Source organism: Sitodiplosis mosellana, unplaced genomic scaffold (genome assembly GCF_009176505.1).
Source record: "Sitodiplosis mosellana isolate CC-2019 unplaced genomic scaffold, AAFC_SMos_1.0 Smas_scaffold_6226, whole genome shotgun sequence".
NCBI lineage: Eukaryota > Metazoa > Arthropoda > Insecta > Diptera > Cecidomyiidae > Sitodiplosis > Sitodiplosis mosellana.
This window is the reverse complement of record NW_022601467.1, coordinates 9,986,737-9,998,181: the sequence shown is the minus strand read 5'-3', so window position 1 is coordinate 9,998,181 and position 11,445 is coordinate 9,986,737. Positions and strand designations below refer to the sequence as shown.

At 37.3% G+C, this 11,445-nt stretch overlaps 2 protein-coding genes across 6 annotated transcripts; both read left to right on the top strand.

Moving 5' to 3' along the window:
• Positions 1–1,172: 1,172 nt before the first annotated feature.
• LOC129579217 (uncharacterized) lies at positions 1,173–5,360 on the top strand. The gene is made up of 11 exons (XM_055469070.1): positions 1,173–1,582; positions 1,730–1,815; positions 1,907–2,021; positions 2,148–2,279; positions 2,810–3,169; positions 3,442–3,573; positions 3,710–3,946; positions 4,111–4,311; positions 4,434–4,456; positions 4,816–4,924; positions 5,109–5,360. The coding sequence occupies exons 1-11, from the start codon at positions 1,477–1,479 to the stop codon at positions 5,282–5,284; spliced, it is 1,677 nt and encodes a 558-aa protein (XP_055325045.1). The 5' UTR covers positions 1,173–1,476; the 3' UTR covers positions 5,285–5,360.
• Positions 5,361–6,190: 830 nt separating this feature from the next.
• LOC129579226 (uncharacterized) lies at positions 6,191–10,927 on the top strand. 5 transcript variants are annotated; one of them, XR_008689206.1, is made up of 7 exons: positions 6,428–7,035; positions 7,218–7,403; positions 7,596–7,721; positions 7,920–8,821; positions 8,904–9,252; positions 9,395–9,545; positions 9,624–10,927. XR_008689206.1 is itself a non-coding variant. In XM_055469082.1 (4 exons), the coding sequence occupies exons 1-4, from the start codon at positions 6,909–6,911 to the stop codon at positions 8,252–8,254; spliced, it is 774 nt and encodes a 257-aa protein (XP_055325057.1). In that variant the 5' UTR covers positions 6,191–6,908; the 3' UTR covers positions 8,255–10,927. The 5 variants fall into 5 exon arrangements, 2 of the variants coding, with proteins under 2 accessions (XP_055325057.1, XP_055325058.1); XR_008689207.1 differs by having other exon boundaries at positions 6,431–7,035; positions 8,904–9,105; XR_008689205.1 differs by having other exon boundaries at positions 6,191–7,035; positions 7,920–9,252.
• Positions 10,928–11,445: the final 518 nt, after the last annotated feature.

Here is an 11,445-nt window from a genome sequence, read left to right as displayed (position 1 = left end):
TTAAAATTTCAAACCGCTTGTCCAATTTCAACATGCTATACGTCGTTGGAAAGGTCTCGGAGAGTACGTATCATTTTTGGTATTAAACATCAAAATCGACCAGCTTTTGGCCAAGATATGGCTGATTGAAGATTTCGGCCAAAAATTACAAACGGCCATATTTTGGCCAAACGCCGGCCGATTTTGATGTTTAATACCAAAAATCACATCGACTTTTCAAGACCTTTCCAATGGCGTATATAACTTTTTAATCCGATGGCCCGTTTAAGACTTTGATTTTGGCTCCCACAGCTCAAAGGCCAAAAGATGGCCATAGGCCGGCCAAATGTTATCTTCCAAAACTTCCATTCGGTCAGAATTTCGATATATTTTCATATCCAATACTAAATTTCAAGTGAAAATGTTCAAAAAACGTAGAATCAAACGTTTCATAGGGGTATCCAAACTTATGGCCTGTGGTGTATATATATATATATATATATATATATATATATATATATATATATATGTTAACTGCTTCTTCTTGTATATACATATTAGTAGTAGCAAAACTTCGATTTGTGAACGACTTGCGTTCGACGCATAATCCCAATGTGATATACCAGTAACGCACACCAATCAAGTATATTGAATCCCTCTGTCTTGCAGGAATCATTCAATTTAGTTTTGTGTTAATTGAATGGGGAGAGAGACAGAGCGAAAATAATACAAGCAAAATGCAAACGATTACCTATTTCTTGGTATTTTCGTGTCAGATTCGTTGATTAGACGAGAGAAGTTTTAGCAAAAGCAATAGCCGCAGCATCAGCACCAACACCAACAGTAACAGTGGCGGCGACAAAAGGCATTGGCAGTAGCAGCACACAGTCATGTGTTTTGTTGAACAGAGTCGGTTGTTCGTTATCATCCAGTTGACCTTAGAGTGAGTGTGTACACGTCATACTCACACTCTATCTCTAATACAGCTACTTTTGTCATAGCTTCGTTTCGTCTCGATATATAAATAAAACTAATTTTTTTTTCTTCGTTTCGTATTCATTTCGTTTGCTTCTTGCTTGTGTCGATATGATCAACGTTTTTGTAAATTAGCATTTTGACTGGGAACATCACAACCTGTTTGATTTGTTGACAGACATGACAAAAATCTCTTAATACTGCTTCATTCCCGTTCTTGTTTGTGTGTACATATCTAGACTGCTTCTTCTTGTTCATTGTTGCTAGATTTTTGTCTTCTTTTATTCATCGAATATAACGAACCGAATAGCGAATCTGGTTTTTCGTCCGTCTCTTTTTATTTTGTTTCCACTGGGTTTCAAGTTTGTTTTCAGTTTTGCGTCGTAGGTCATGTCAAACTGATCATTTTTTGTTTGTCTTGGTCTTCAGTTTAGTCATTGCATTTGATTCGGTCGATTGTATTAAAAGAGAGAAAAAAACACATTTTTATTTTTCGTTTGGCAATTCAAATTTAATATAATTATGAATTGCTGGTGCATTTTAAATTATCTAGTCGTATTGTTTTTACTGTCGGAATCGGCATACGGTGCATCGGGCCCGTTTAGGGAACGAGCCAAAAAATACTGTAGTGAGTATAACGAGAAAAATGAAATAAAATGACGAATACGAACAGGTTCTTTCCCAACCGAAATTCCCCGGATTAACAAATAGTTCATGTGTTGTTGTTGTTTTTTTTCTTCATTTTTTTTTCTCTCTCTCTTCCTCTCCTACCTAGGATTGAACAAAAAATGTAAAATACGTGAAGAGCGAAATTATGACTATAAAAAATTGATGAAAATCAGCGATTTTCCAGGAATTCAAGTAAGCAAAAGTTGTCATTCCATGGCAAATATTCGAAATCAGTTTATTGGTTTCGTTGATTCAATTTGATTTATTTATTTTTTTTCTGCAGCCTTCAGGATATTTTGTACGACTACCATTTTATGTCTTAGCGCCAAGAGATGCGCACATTGTATTTTCACCGACTGAATCTCCTAACTGGACACGAGACAATGTGTATGAAATATGTTAGTACATTGAATCATGTGTTGTCTGCTTCGTTTTTTTCTCTGTTGACTTTAACTTCACAGAGGCGCTTGTGTTTGAAGCTCTAATAATTTTGTTCTTTTGTATTTTGGGCGAATGTTCAAAAGTGGTCGGCGGATGGGCGAATAACCGAACTTTGATACGTAGAAAGCGGCAAGACTACGACATGACCGTTGAATACACATTCAATGCTTTGCGCAAAGATGATCCACTGAAGTTGCTCATCGAAATATCAAATGGTAAGTGCTGATGCGGCCACTGCTGTTGCTGTTGTTGTTGCTACTGCTACAACTATACGGTTGATGCTGAGGCAGGCTAGTGCTGTTTTTGCACAAATTTGGCAGAAGACCATCATATTTTCATTTGTGCGTTAAAAGAGAGCGCCTTTTTATGATGCGTTATTTGATCAAATTGTCGTTATTACGTTAGCTCCGAGAAACCAGAACAGATGTTCAACGCATTAGCCAGAGATAATTCTTTAAATCTAATTTAAGTCAGTGATTTCGAATCAGGTGGTCCAATAAGGCACAGTGGACAACGCAATGTGAGGGTGTATTATCACTTCACAGGCTTCATTACCTTCTAATTGATTAGGACGAAAATTCATAGCGATTATCAAGATTTGGATGTTACATCGTTTTTTTTTCTCTGTTCATTTCCTTCTTCTCTTCTCTTCTGTACATTATAATACTATAATGAACCTTTATTATTCGTTAATAAAAATGTTTGGTGTGTGTGTGTGTGTGTACGCACTTTTTTGTTTTTACAGAGGGGAAAATCCAAGTCTTTATTGAATATCAAAAAGAGCCGTTAGCTGTGGCCCAAGATAAAAGCGTTTTGCCAGTGAAATACTTTGGTTTTGCTTCATATGACAATTCGCCAGCCAAATTTTTCTACGATTGTGAGGGTGAAAATGCTTACCAAGATGAGGATATAAAGAAATTGTGTCGTTATGCTGACGCTACGGAAAACGAATACAAAGAATTCTTCAAGATAACCGACATAACTGGCATTCGGTCGGAGGGCTACATCATCAATTTCCCATTTTATATTCAAGCCGAAAAGGATGCTCATGTTCTTTTGACAGCAGTGCCAATGGCAAATCGTGAAGCCAACGAATATGAAATACGTAAATATTCAATTACTCTCACATAAACAGCGACTTTTCTCTTTCACTTATAGATTTATTATTGTTGCCATTGCCATTGACATTGCCATCGTTGGCGGTGTCGTTTGATTTGTTCAGTTTCGTGTGCGAAAATCTGCACGTCGAACCAAATGTCATGGCAACATTTAGTGTACAGTGTACAGTGTACACACATTGGAAAGTGGTGAAATTATTTTAATTTGTTCATATTTATCATTTCCGGTGTACGGCATCAACGACGACAACGACTAAAGTGATCGGTGGATGGGGAAATCAACGTGTAATCGTCCGTAGAAAGCAGGGCGCCAATGTGTTGCGTGATGTTTCATTGGTGGATATTTTGGTGCCTGACAAATGGATTGCGTTTTTGATTCAAATTACCACACGTACGACTGCGATAAATTCCATTCGCTTATGATTTTCAGCCATACATTATTTTGTTGTTAGGTTTTTTTTCCACGTTCCACCTTTAATCCGATTGAATGTAATTTGCTCTTTCTTTGTTTGTTACACTTTTGACAGGAGGCGACATAAGAATATTCCGCAAAGAAGACACGCATTCGTTCAAACTAATGGCCGAAGCGTACGACCCCGAACCGCTTCCAGTTGAATACATTAGTTTTGGGTCGTACAACACAAATCTCGTGAAATTTTATTTCAATTGCTCATTTAGCTTTGCCACACCAGATGCCGTCTACGATACAACCGACCATCCATTGCTCGCCAAGGACGTCCCTGCGTCCATTGATTTGAGAAATTGTATGTGGCACATTTTCAATTACTACAAAGAAAAAAATACCAACCGCAACCAATTAATTCAAACCCGAATTCATTCCTCTTCTTCGTCTTTCTCTCTCTCTCTCTCTCTCTCTCTCTCTATTTTTTCTCGTTTGGTTTTGTTTCTTGTGTGTTTGTGTGTATAGTCCTCGTTACGAAATGCGGCTACTATTCAATTTCTGACTATGACTACCGTCACTTTGTCAAAATAAGCGACATCAAAAATTCGCAACCCGATGGCTACATTCTGCGAATCGTGATCTACATTCAAGGCGCACGAGATGGTAACGTTTTGCTCGCAACATCCGATCATCCAAACTGGGAAAGAGATTTTGTCTATGAATTTGGTAAATAATAACAATATTTTGATAGAATTTGTCGTTTGCTCAAATTCGGCACGTTTTCTCAATCGAAAAAAAATTCTATTAATAATTTTATCAAATGTTTTTTCCTCTCTCTCTTTTTATAGTGATTGGCGGCTGGGGCAATGAGTTAAGTTACCAAAACCATTCTATATTATTAGAGCTTGTTAAGAGCAAACGTGACTCTAGTTGACAATATTTTGGAAACAGTGTATTTTTTCCCATTTTGATTGTTCAATTGTTACTTTGTTCTCGGTGCATTTTCAATGGTTAAATGCAACCGAATGAACCGAATGATTATATCGAATGTTGGCTTACGCTTGCATTTGAATTGCATTCATTCTATCTCGTCATCGAAGTCCATGCCATATGTATTGTATATTCTGTATCTAGAGTCGCGTATGCACATCATTTTGCAATACATATACCCACATTGCGAAGTATACGTAAGCATTTGGAATAAAGTGTGCTATTGATTTGTTATTACAGAGGGTGCTTATAAGAAAGAAAAAAGGTGCCAATGTGTTGGCTGAAGTGTACGAAAGCCATGTAATCAATCAGGAGAAACCGACGAAAATGCTCTTGGAAATCGCAAACAGTATGTATCGAACCAATAATATGAAGAAAAAAAAAAGAAATATATTGAACAAATTCCCAAAGCCCATTTCCATCCATTTACATTGCATACATACCGTTCACACACATACACACTCACACTCGCTCATTCATCTATTTACTTTTCCTTTTTTTCTTCTTTCTCGCCCTCTTCTCTCTTTTTTTAGGTGGTAACATTCGATTGTATACGGAAAAGCTGAAGTCACAGCCAATAATCGCCATTCTCGAGGAGAACCCATTGCCTATTCAATACATCAGTTTTGCTTCGTTCGAAAACTCGGAAACTCAATTTTTCTACAATTGCAGCCACATTGACACGTCTGTTAAATCCGTTATGGGCTGAATTCAGTGTTAAAATATTCAAAAGACGAAAATTTGTAATAGTTTGACAAAGGAATAAAAGTTTTATATTCATGCAACTTTTCTACAATAGCTTCAACTGCTTGCTTTCTATTTCCCGTTTTTTCCCCGCTAACTCTTTCTGTGTGTGTGTGTGTGTGTGTGTGTGTGAGTTGATGGCTTTTATCTCTTCATCCGCACACCGCACCACTCTGTGCCGTACATATACAGGCAGTTGGTCGACACAAAAGAAATCGTCAAAGGACGTATGTATGTTCTTTTTTTTACCATTTGAACTGCAGAAGAAGAAATAAATAAAAAATACTTTTTATGAAGTTTCCGTGTGTCCCTTCAACTGCAATGGAACAGAGCTAAAGTGACAAGCATATCGTACAATTGGCGTGCGCGCGCGCTCGAATCGGAGGATGCGTTCGCTTAATTAAACAAAATCAAAAGTCGATTCACTTTTAAGTGCACCCAGTGAGACGACAGGACGATTGGCATTGCGATGTGAACGACATTGGAAGGGGAGCTGACTCTCGGTAAAATGGTAAGCAATATAAAGCGAACACGAAAAAAATGAGCGATTGAGAGAGAGAGCGAGCGAATGAATCGGTGCGCCGACAGTGACTCGACAATGGAAACAAAAATATGTATGCGAAACGATTTAACATTTAAGCTGATTCATTTGAAATTCTCAATAAAACACAACTCGATGGCATTTGTGAAATGTAATTGTTTTATGCCTCTCAAACTCATTAATTTTGATTAGTTAATTAAAACAACCATTTCTGAAATAACACATGTTGTTGCTCGGCATTCTCTGCTGTAACGCATTTGACAAATGGTTGAAAATATCTCCAAACGAATTGTACAATGTAATTTAGTTGGTAAAATTTAGTACTGGTTTGTTGTTTTTGTGCTCCTCGACTTGCTTTGGTTTGTAATTGCGTTATATTTTACAGCGCTCGGTCTCTTTCTCACTTTAACTACCTGTTATGTACGGCATAAAATTTCGACGCACTGAAATTGGTTTCAAGTGTGGAATGAGAGATAAGAACGTCTTAAGCAAATGCAGCATAGAAACGGCGCTTAAACTTTTCTCTCACACTCTTACGTCGACTCTATACGTCTAAACTACAGCCAAGATCCATTGAAATGTCGAAAATCACAAAATCAAATGCTTCGCTTTAATCTTTCTCTCAGTTTGCCCGTCTGTATGTACCGTTTGCATATTGTTTATTTGTTTATTTGATGTGTTTTTGAGGGAAATTCTGTTTCGTAAGCAAAATACTGTCAAGGGCGAGAGTGTAGGATGTTGAATAAGTCAAGCCGGGGCAATTATATCTCTGATAAATAAAATGACACTTCTTTCGATTGCATTAGCAGATTTTCAAATGAAAATATGTTATCAGTGTTTCGGATGCAGTTAAACGATTTGTGTGTGTTGCGTATAGTGTTAACGTCAGCTCAGTTTTCGATACGAAACGTGGCGACAAAATGCCAGTGTCGATATGAAAACGGTATTGATAATCAATATTCACATTTGGTTATAATATTACAACTATTATTGGTTGGACAGTTGCTGAGTCGGTTATTGAAACAGAAAAAGAAGAAGAGAAAACAGTATGTTGGTGGTGCGTGTGTTTTGTTTTTGGTTAGCAAACGAAATATTTTGCTGCATAGTTTCAATTTCGGCCATTAAGCCGTTGCCGACAAGTGATGCGTGCGAGAATAATTATACACCATTTTGTGGTACGTAGTAATCAATTATAAAATTATGATGTCCGAAACGAATTTCGATTGCTGTGCGTGTGTCTGTGTGTGCGAATATTTATTTTGACTTTGTGCCTCATTCACAGTTATTTTTCTTTCCGTTTCATTTACTCCAATTCTCTCTTTCTCCCACTCACTCTTTCCGATCGGAACCCGAATAGAAGAATTGCGAAACTGCAAAAACGTTTACACAAACAATATCGAACATCGTGAATTCATCGAGCTGTCATCGAACCACACAACCGATTTGTTGTTGGAGTTTTATGTGATTGGATCCAGTGATTGCCATGTTCATTTATCGCCGGTTGTCAATCCAAATCAAACTAACTATGGAGTCTATGATTTTCGTAAGTGAAAAAGAAAATCCATTTTTTTTTCGTTTCTTTATTTCATTCTTTGCATTGTTGTTCTGTTCTGTGTGTGGTGGCATTGGCACATTTCATTCTGTTGCTCGTCTTGTGCACGTGCTCACCGCCCAGAAAAAGTAGTTTTTTGCACATGTTTGCTATATATTCACGTTCAGCAATTGTCGTTTTCAGTGATTGGGGGATTTAACAACTCCCGCACCGTTGTTAAACACGGACGGAAAATATTTCGAGATTTACGAACGGCAAACGTACTATCGGAAAGTCAACCAGTTCAATTCCGTATCGAAATCATACCAAGTGAGCACAAAATTAAGATAATGAGGCAGCCTGATGTGGCGACGGCGGCTTCTTCTTTTCTTTTTTCCTTTTACTTTTCCTCCTTCTCCTCCTTCTCTCTCTCCCTCTCTTATTCTTGTCATGATAGCCATTCCATATCTCGGTTGTTGTGTGTTGACAAATATTATCGTTTGTATTGACATGATTCTTTCATCTTAGGTGGCGTTATTCAAATTTATCGCAACGATTTACTGCTGTTGGAGACGCTCGATCGAAATGTGGCGCCTGTTCGATATTTTAACTTTGCAACCGACGACCATTTGAACGGAATGTATTTCTATTATGATTGTAAGCACGCTTCATTGTCGGCCAAAAACGTCTCAGCCGATGCCCCTGATGATTTCAAGAATGCTTCAGCGTCGGCACAAAACATCACAATCGATGATGATAAGCACGTTTCATCGTCGGCCGAAAACATCACAACCGATGCCCATCTCAAAGTCTTTGTCTTGGTCGCCTTATGTATACGATTGACCTTATTTAGCTACAGATAAGTTTTGATTATTCGTCTTCGTCGTCGTCTTCTGTATTTGACTCAATTAAAACGAAAATAAACATGAAAACACCCCATAATACAATTCAGCAATGACAACAACATCAAACAAAAACAAAAATATTTAGAAAGTATTGTAGTAAAAATAAATCGATTATTTTTTTTGTGTTCTGTGTTTTCGGAAATGTAAGCCTAATGAAAACGGTTGTATAACGTCGAAAATTTTACACATTTGTTGTACTCCGTATGTACCGCGATGGTTTTTTTCGGAACAAATATCGATCCTTTTGTTTAGCACCAGACAGTTGAGTGCGTGTGTGAATAGAATGAGTGCTATAGCTTTAATCAACGAACGTATGAACGAACAAACGAATGAATGAACGAATGAATCCCAATAAATCCACACGATATGAACAAAAGGCAAATCCATCATAAAGCATCAAAAGAGTACTTCATCCATAAATCGAGATGTATATTTCGGTTTTTTGGCTGCTGACTGTGAGTCTGCGGTGCGGGGGGTATGCTCTTCAGTTGTATCCACCTGAGTTATGAATTATATTGATAAATGGTAATTATAAAACATTTAATAAATGTATTTGAACTTTGAGTGGAAAATGTCGGCACGTTTGTATCTTGTTTCTTGATGCTAGGCTTTTGTAATACGATTTCACCGATTTTGAGTCACAGTGCATATCTCGTATTCAATGTACCCATCACAAACACAAACCAAACCAAACCAATCCAATCATATTTTAGACGTGGCATTTTATGTGAAGGGCAGTAAAAAGTGGCATATATCGTTTAGCCAAAGCGATAAAGTAAATTATCACGACGGTGCTAGCTATGAAATTCGTAAGTACACCCATAAAATTAGCTGAAGAAAAAAGCGCGCCAACACACACACACACACACACCAAACTACATGTATATATTTCTGAAAAACCTGTGCGAAAACTTAAATGAGACAGCATATCCGTTGAGATTGAATAAAAGATGAAGGTAGTTCGCTAAACGGTTTTTATTGTCAATCTAATAGCCTGAAGAAACGCGCCTTTAAATTACTCGCTGAATTTAATGGCATGATTAAATCGGGCGTGTGGTGCTTATTAAAATAAAACCCGAATATTATTTATTCACACAGTTGCCAAATAGAATAGCGCACGCGAATACTAATCATTCGCAAGAGGCGCATTTTCAGCCGATATGTTCTTGAGGCCAGCAGCTGTAGCGGTGTAGTTCTACATATCGAACTAAGGAAAGTTGTTCAAAGTCAAAATACAAATGACCAAAAGGTAACAACGTTCAAATAATAATAAATACCATAGTCTGGATAAACGAAATTTAATTTCCTTCTATTGATTACTTTTTAGCTGGATTCATTTATCTCTATTGTAAGAATAGTTTATTGGTGCGAAACGACGTTTGACGTTTGATCGAAAGCCATTGTACGTGAAATGGTTGAGCTTATTGAAGTCAGCCCATGTAAAATATTATTATAACTGCTATCCTTCAACACCAGCGGCACCGCTGCTGCTGCTGCTGCTGCTGCTCGTCCTCCACCACCAGCATAAGCAGCAGCATCATCATCGTCGTCGTCGTCACTCACGCACCGTACAACATCCATGAAAAATTCATCAACCCGTAGTTCTTATGGTGTGACATTCATTCATTCGCCTCCCCTTCATCATTTGGCTTGTGTTTTACATATCATCGAAGATTTAATTGATCCCGTTACTCGTTACCAGTGTTTTATGGCTTTCTATTTTGGGCACAATTTGCCAATTCACATAAAACAGTTTGTGTAATAATTTTGCCTTTTCACTTAGCCTGATTTCATTTCATTATTTTCAGCATCATGCCGATGCTGTGCCATATCAGGCATACTATTATACTTGCTATTGTTATTTTCCGTCTTTTTTTTCTTATTTTTCGCGTACATTTTCCTGATCAAGATTGGCAAGCCGGAAATAGCACAGCTCAATTTTCTTCATACACACATCCATTCATCATGCATTAAGATATATTGGCAGTGAGAATATGTTTATGACACAATGTCACCATGTTATATATTTTTTTATGCTCCTTTTGCCATGTTCATTGATTTATATTTTCTAAATAATTCATCATTAGTGTATTAGAATTTCTGCTTCATCCTTTTTTTACTCTTGTACAGTTCATCCGCTTGAACGGTGTGCTTTGAGTGATTTTTGATTTACGCAAATGCCATTCCATCGTTGGAAACAACAGGAGTAAAAAAAACATGTAGAGAAAGAGAGCAGAAAAAATAAAAAACAAAAACCAACAATAAAAAAGAGAAAAAGAGGAGCGAACACACACACTCTTTACATATTTATGGCAATCATACGTATGTTTAACGTTTTCAGAGGGTTGAAATAAAACGAACACATTACAGCAGCTATTCCGAATTGGTACATTTTTGGATGTATATACTCATTCCATTTTGGTGGTTGATTTTGTTATGCGCGCTCATACACACACAAGACGTCTCTATCTCACTCTCACTCTCGCCTCTATCTATTTATCCGAATCTATCTATCTTTCGATGTAATACATACATATGTAAAAGAAATTTGCGGATGGAAAATATATTCCATTTACATAAGCATTCATTATGAATAATATAGTATTATGGCTAAGATTCTGTGCAACCAAACAATGTGTTTATTTTCATTCTTTGAAAATTTTAGTTGTAAACTTAGCAGCCGCATTACATGTTGTACAATTCCCGCTGTACAAATAGCAACAATTTTATGGATTTAATTATTGGATTCGATGTGTGTCAGAGAGAGAGAGAAAGAGAGAGAATTTTTCTTGGCTTGCTCTGTTGCCACACACACGCGCCCGCTCTATCTTCTCCCATCTCTCATCCGCTTTGAGTTTCGATCGGTGTGGCGCTTCTTCAAAAATTCGTAACATGAACGGCAAAGCATTCAAAGTATCGTTTTATATTGAAATAGTACAAATTGAACTTTTCCGCATAGTTGAATTCTAATGCGATTTCACATAAAACACCGCTCATTCAACGTGCACAGGCAGGCAGGCTGGCTGGCTGGCTGTTTGGCTGATACACTCACACCGAGTGAAAATCGTTAAAATCGCATTTAGTTTGGTGAATCGAGAAGAACATACCAAAAAGTTTGCTATATGACTGAAATCCCCAAAGCTGAAAGC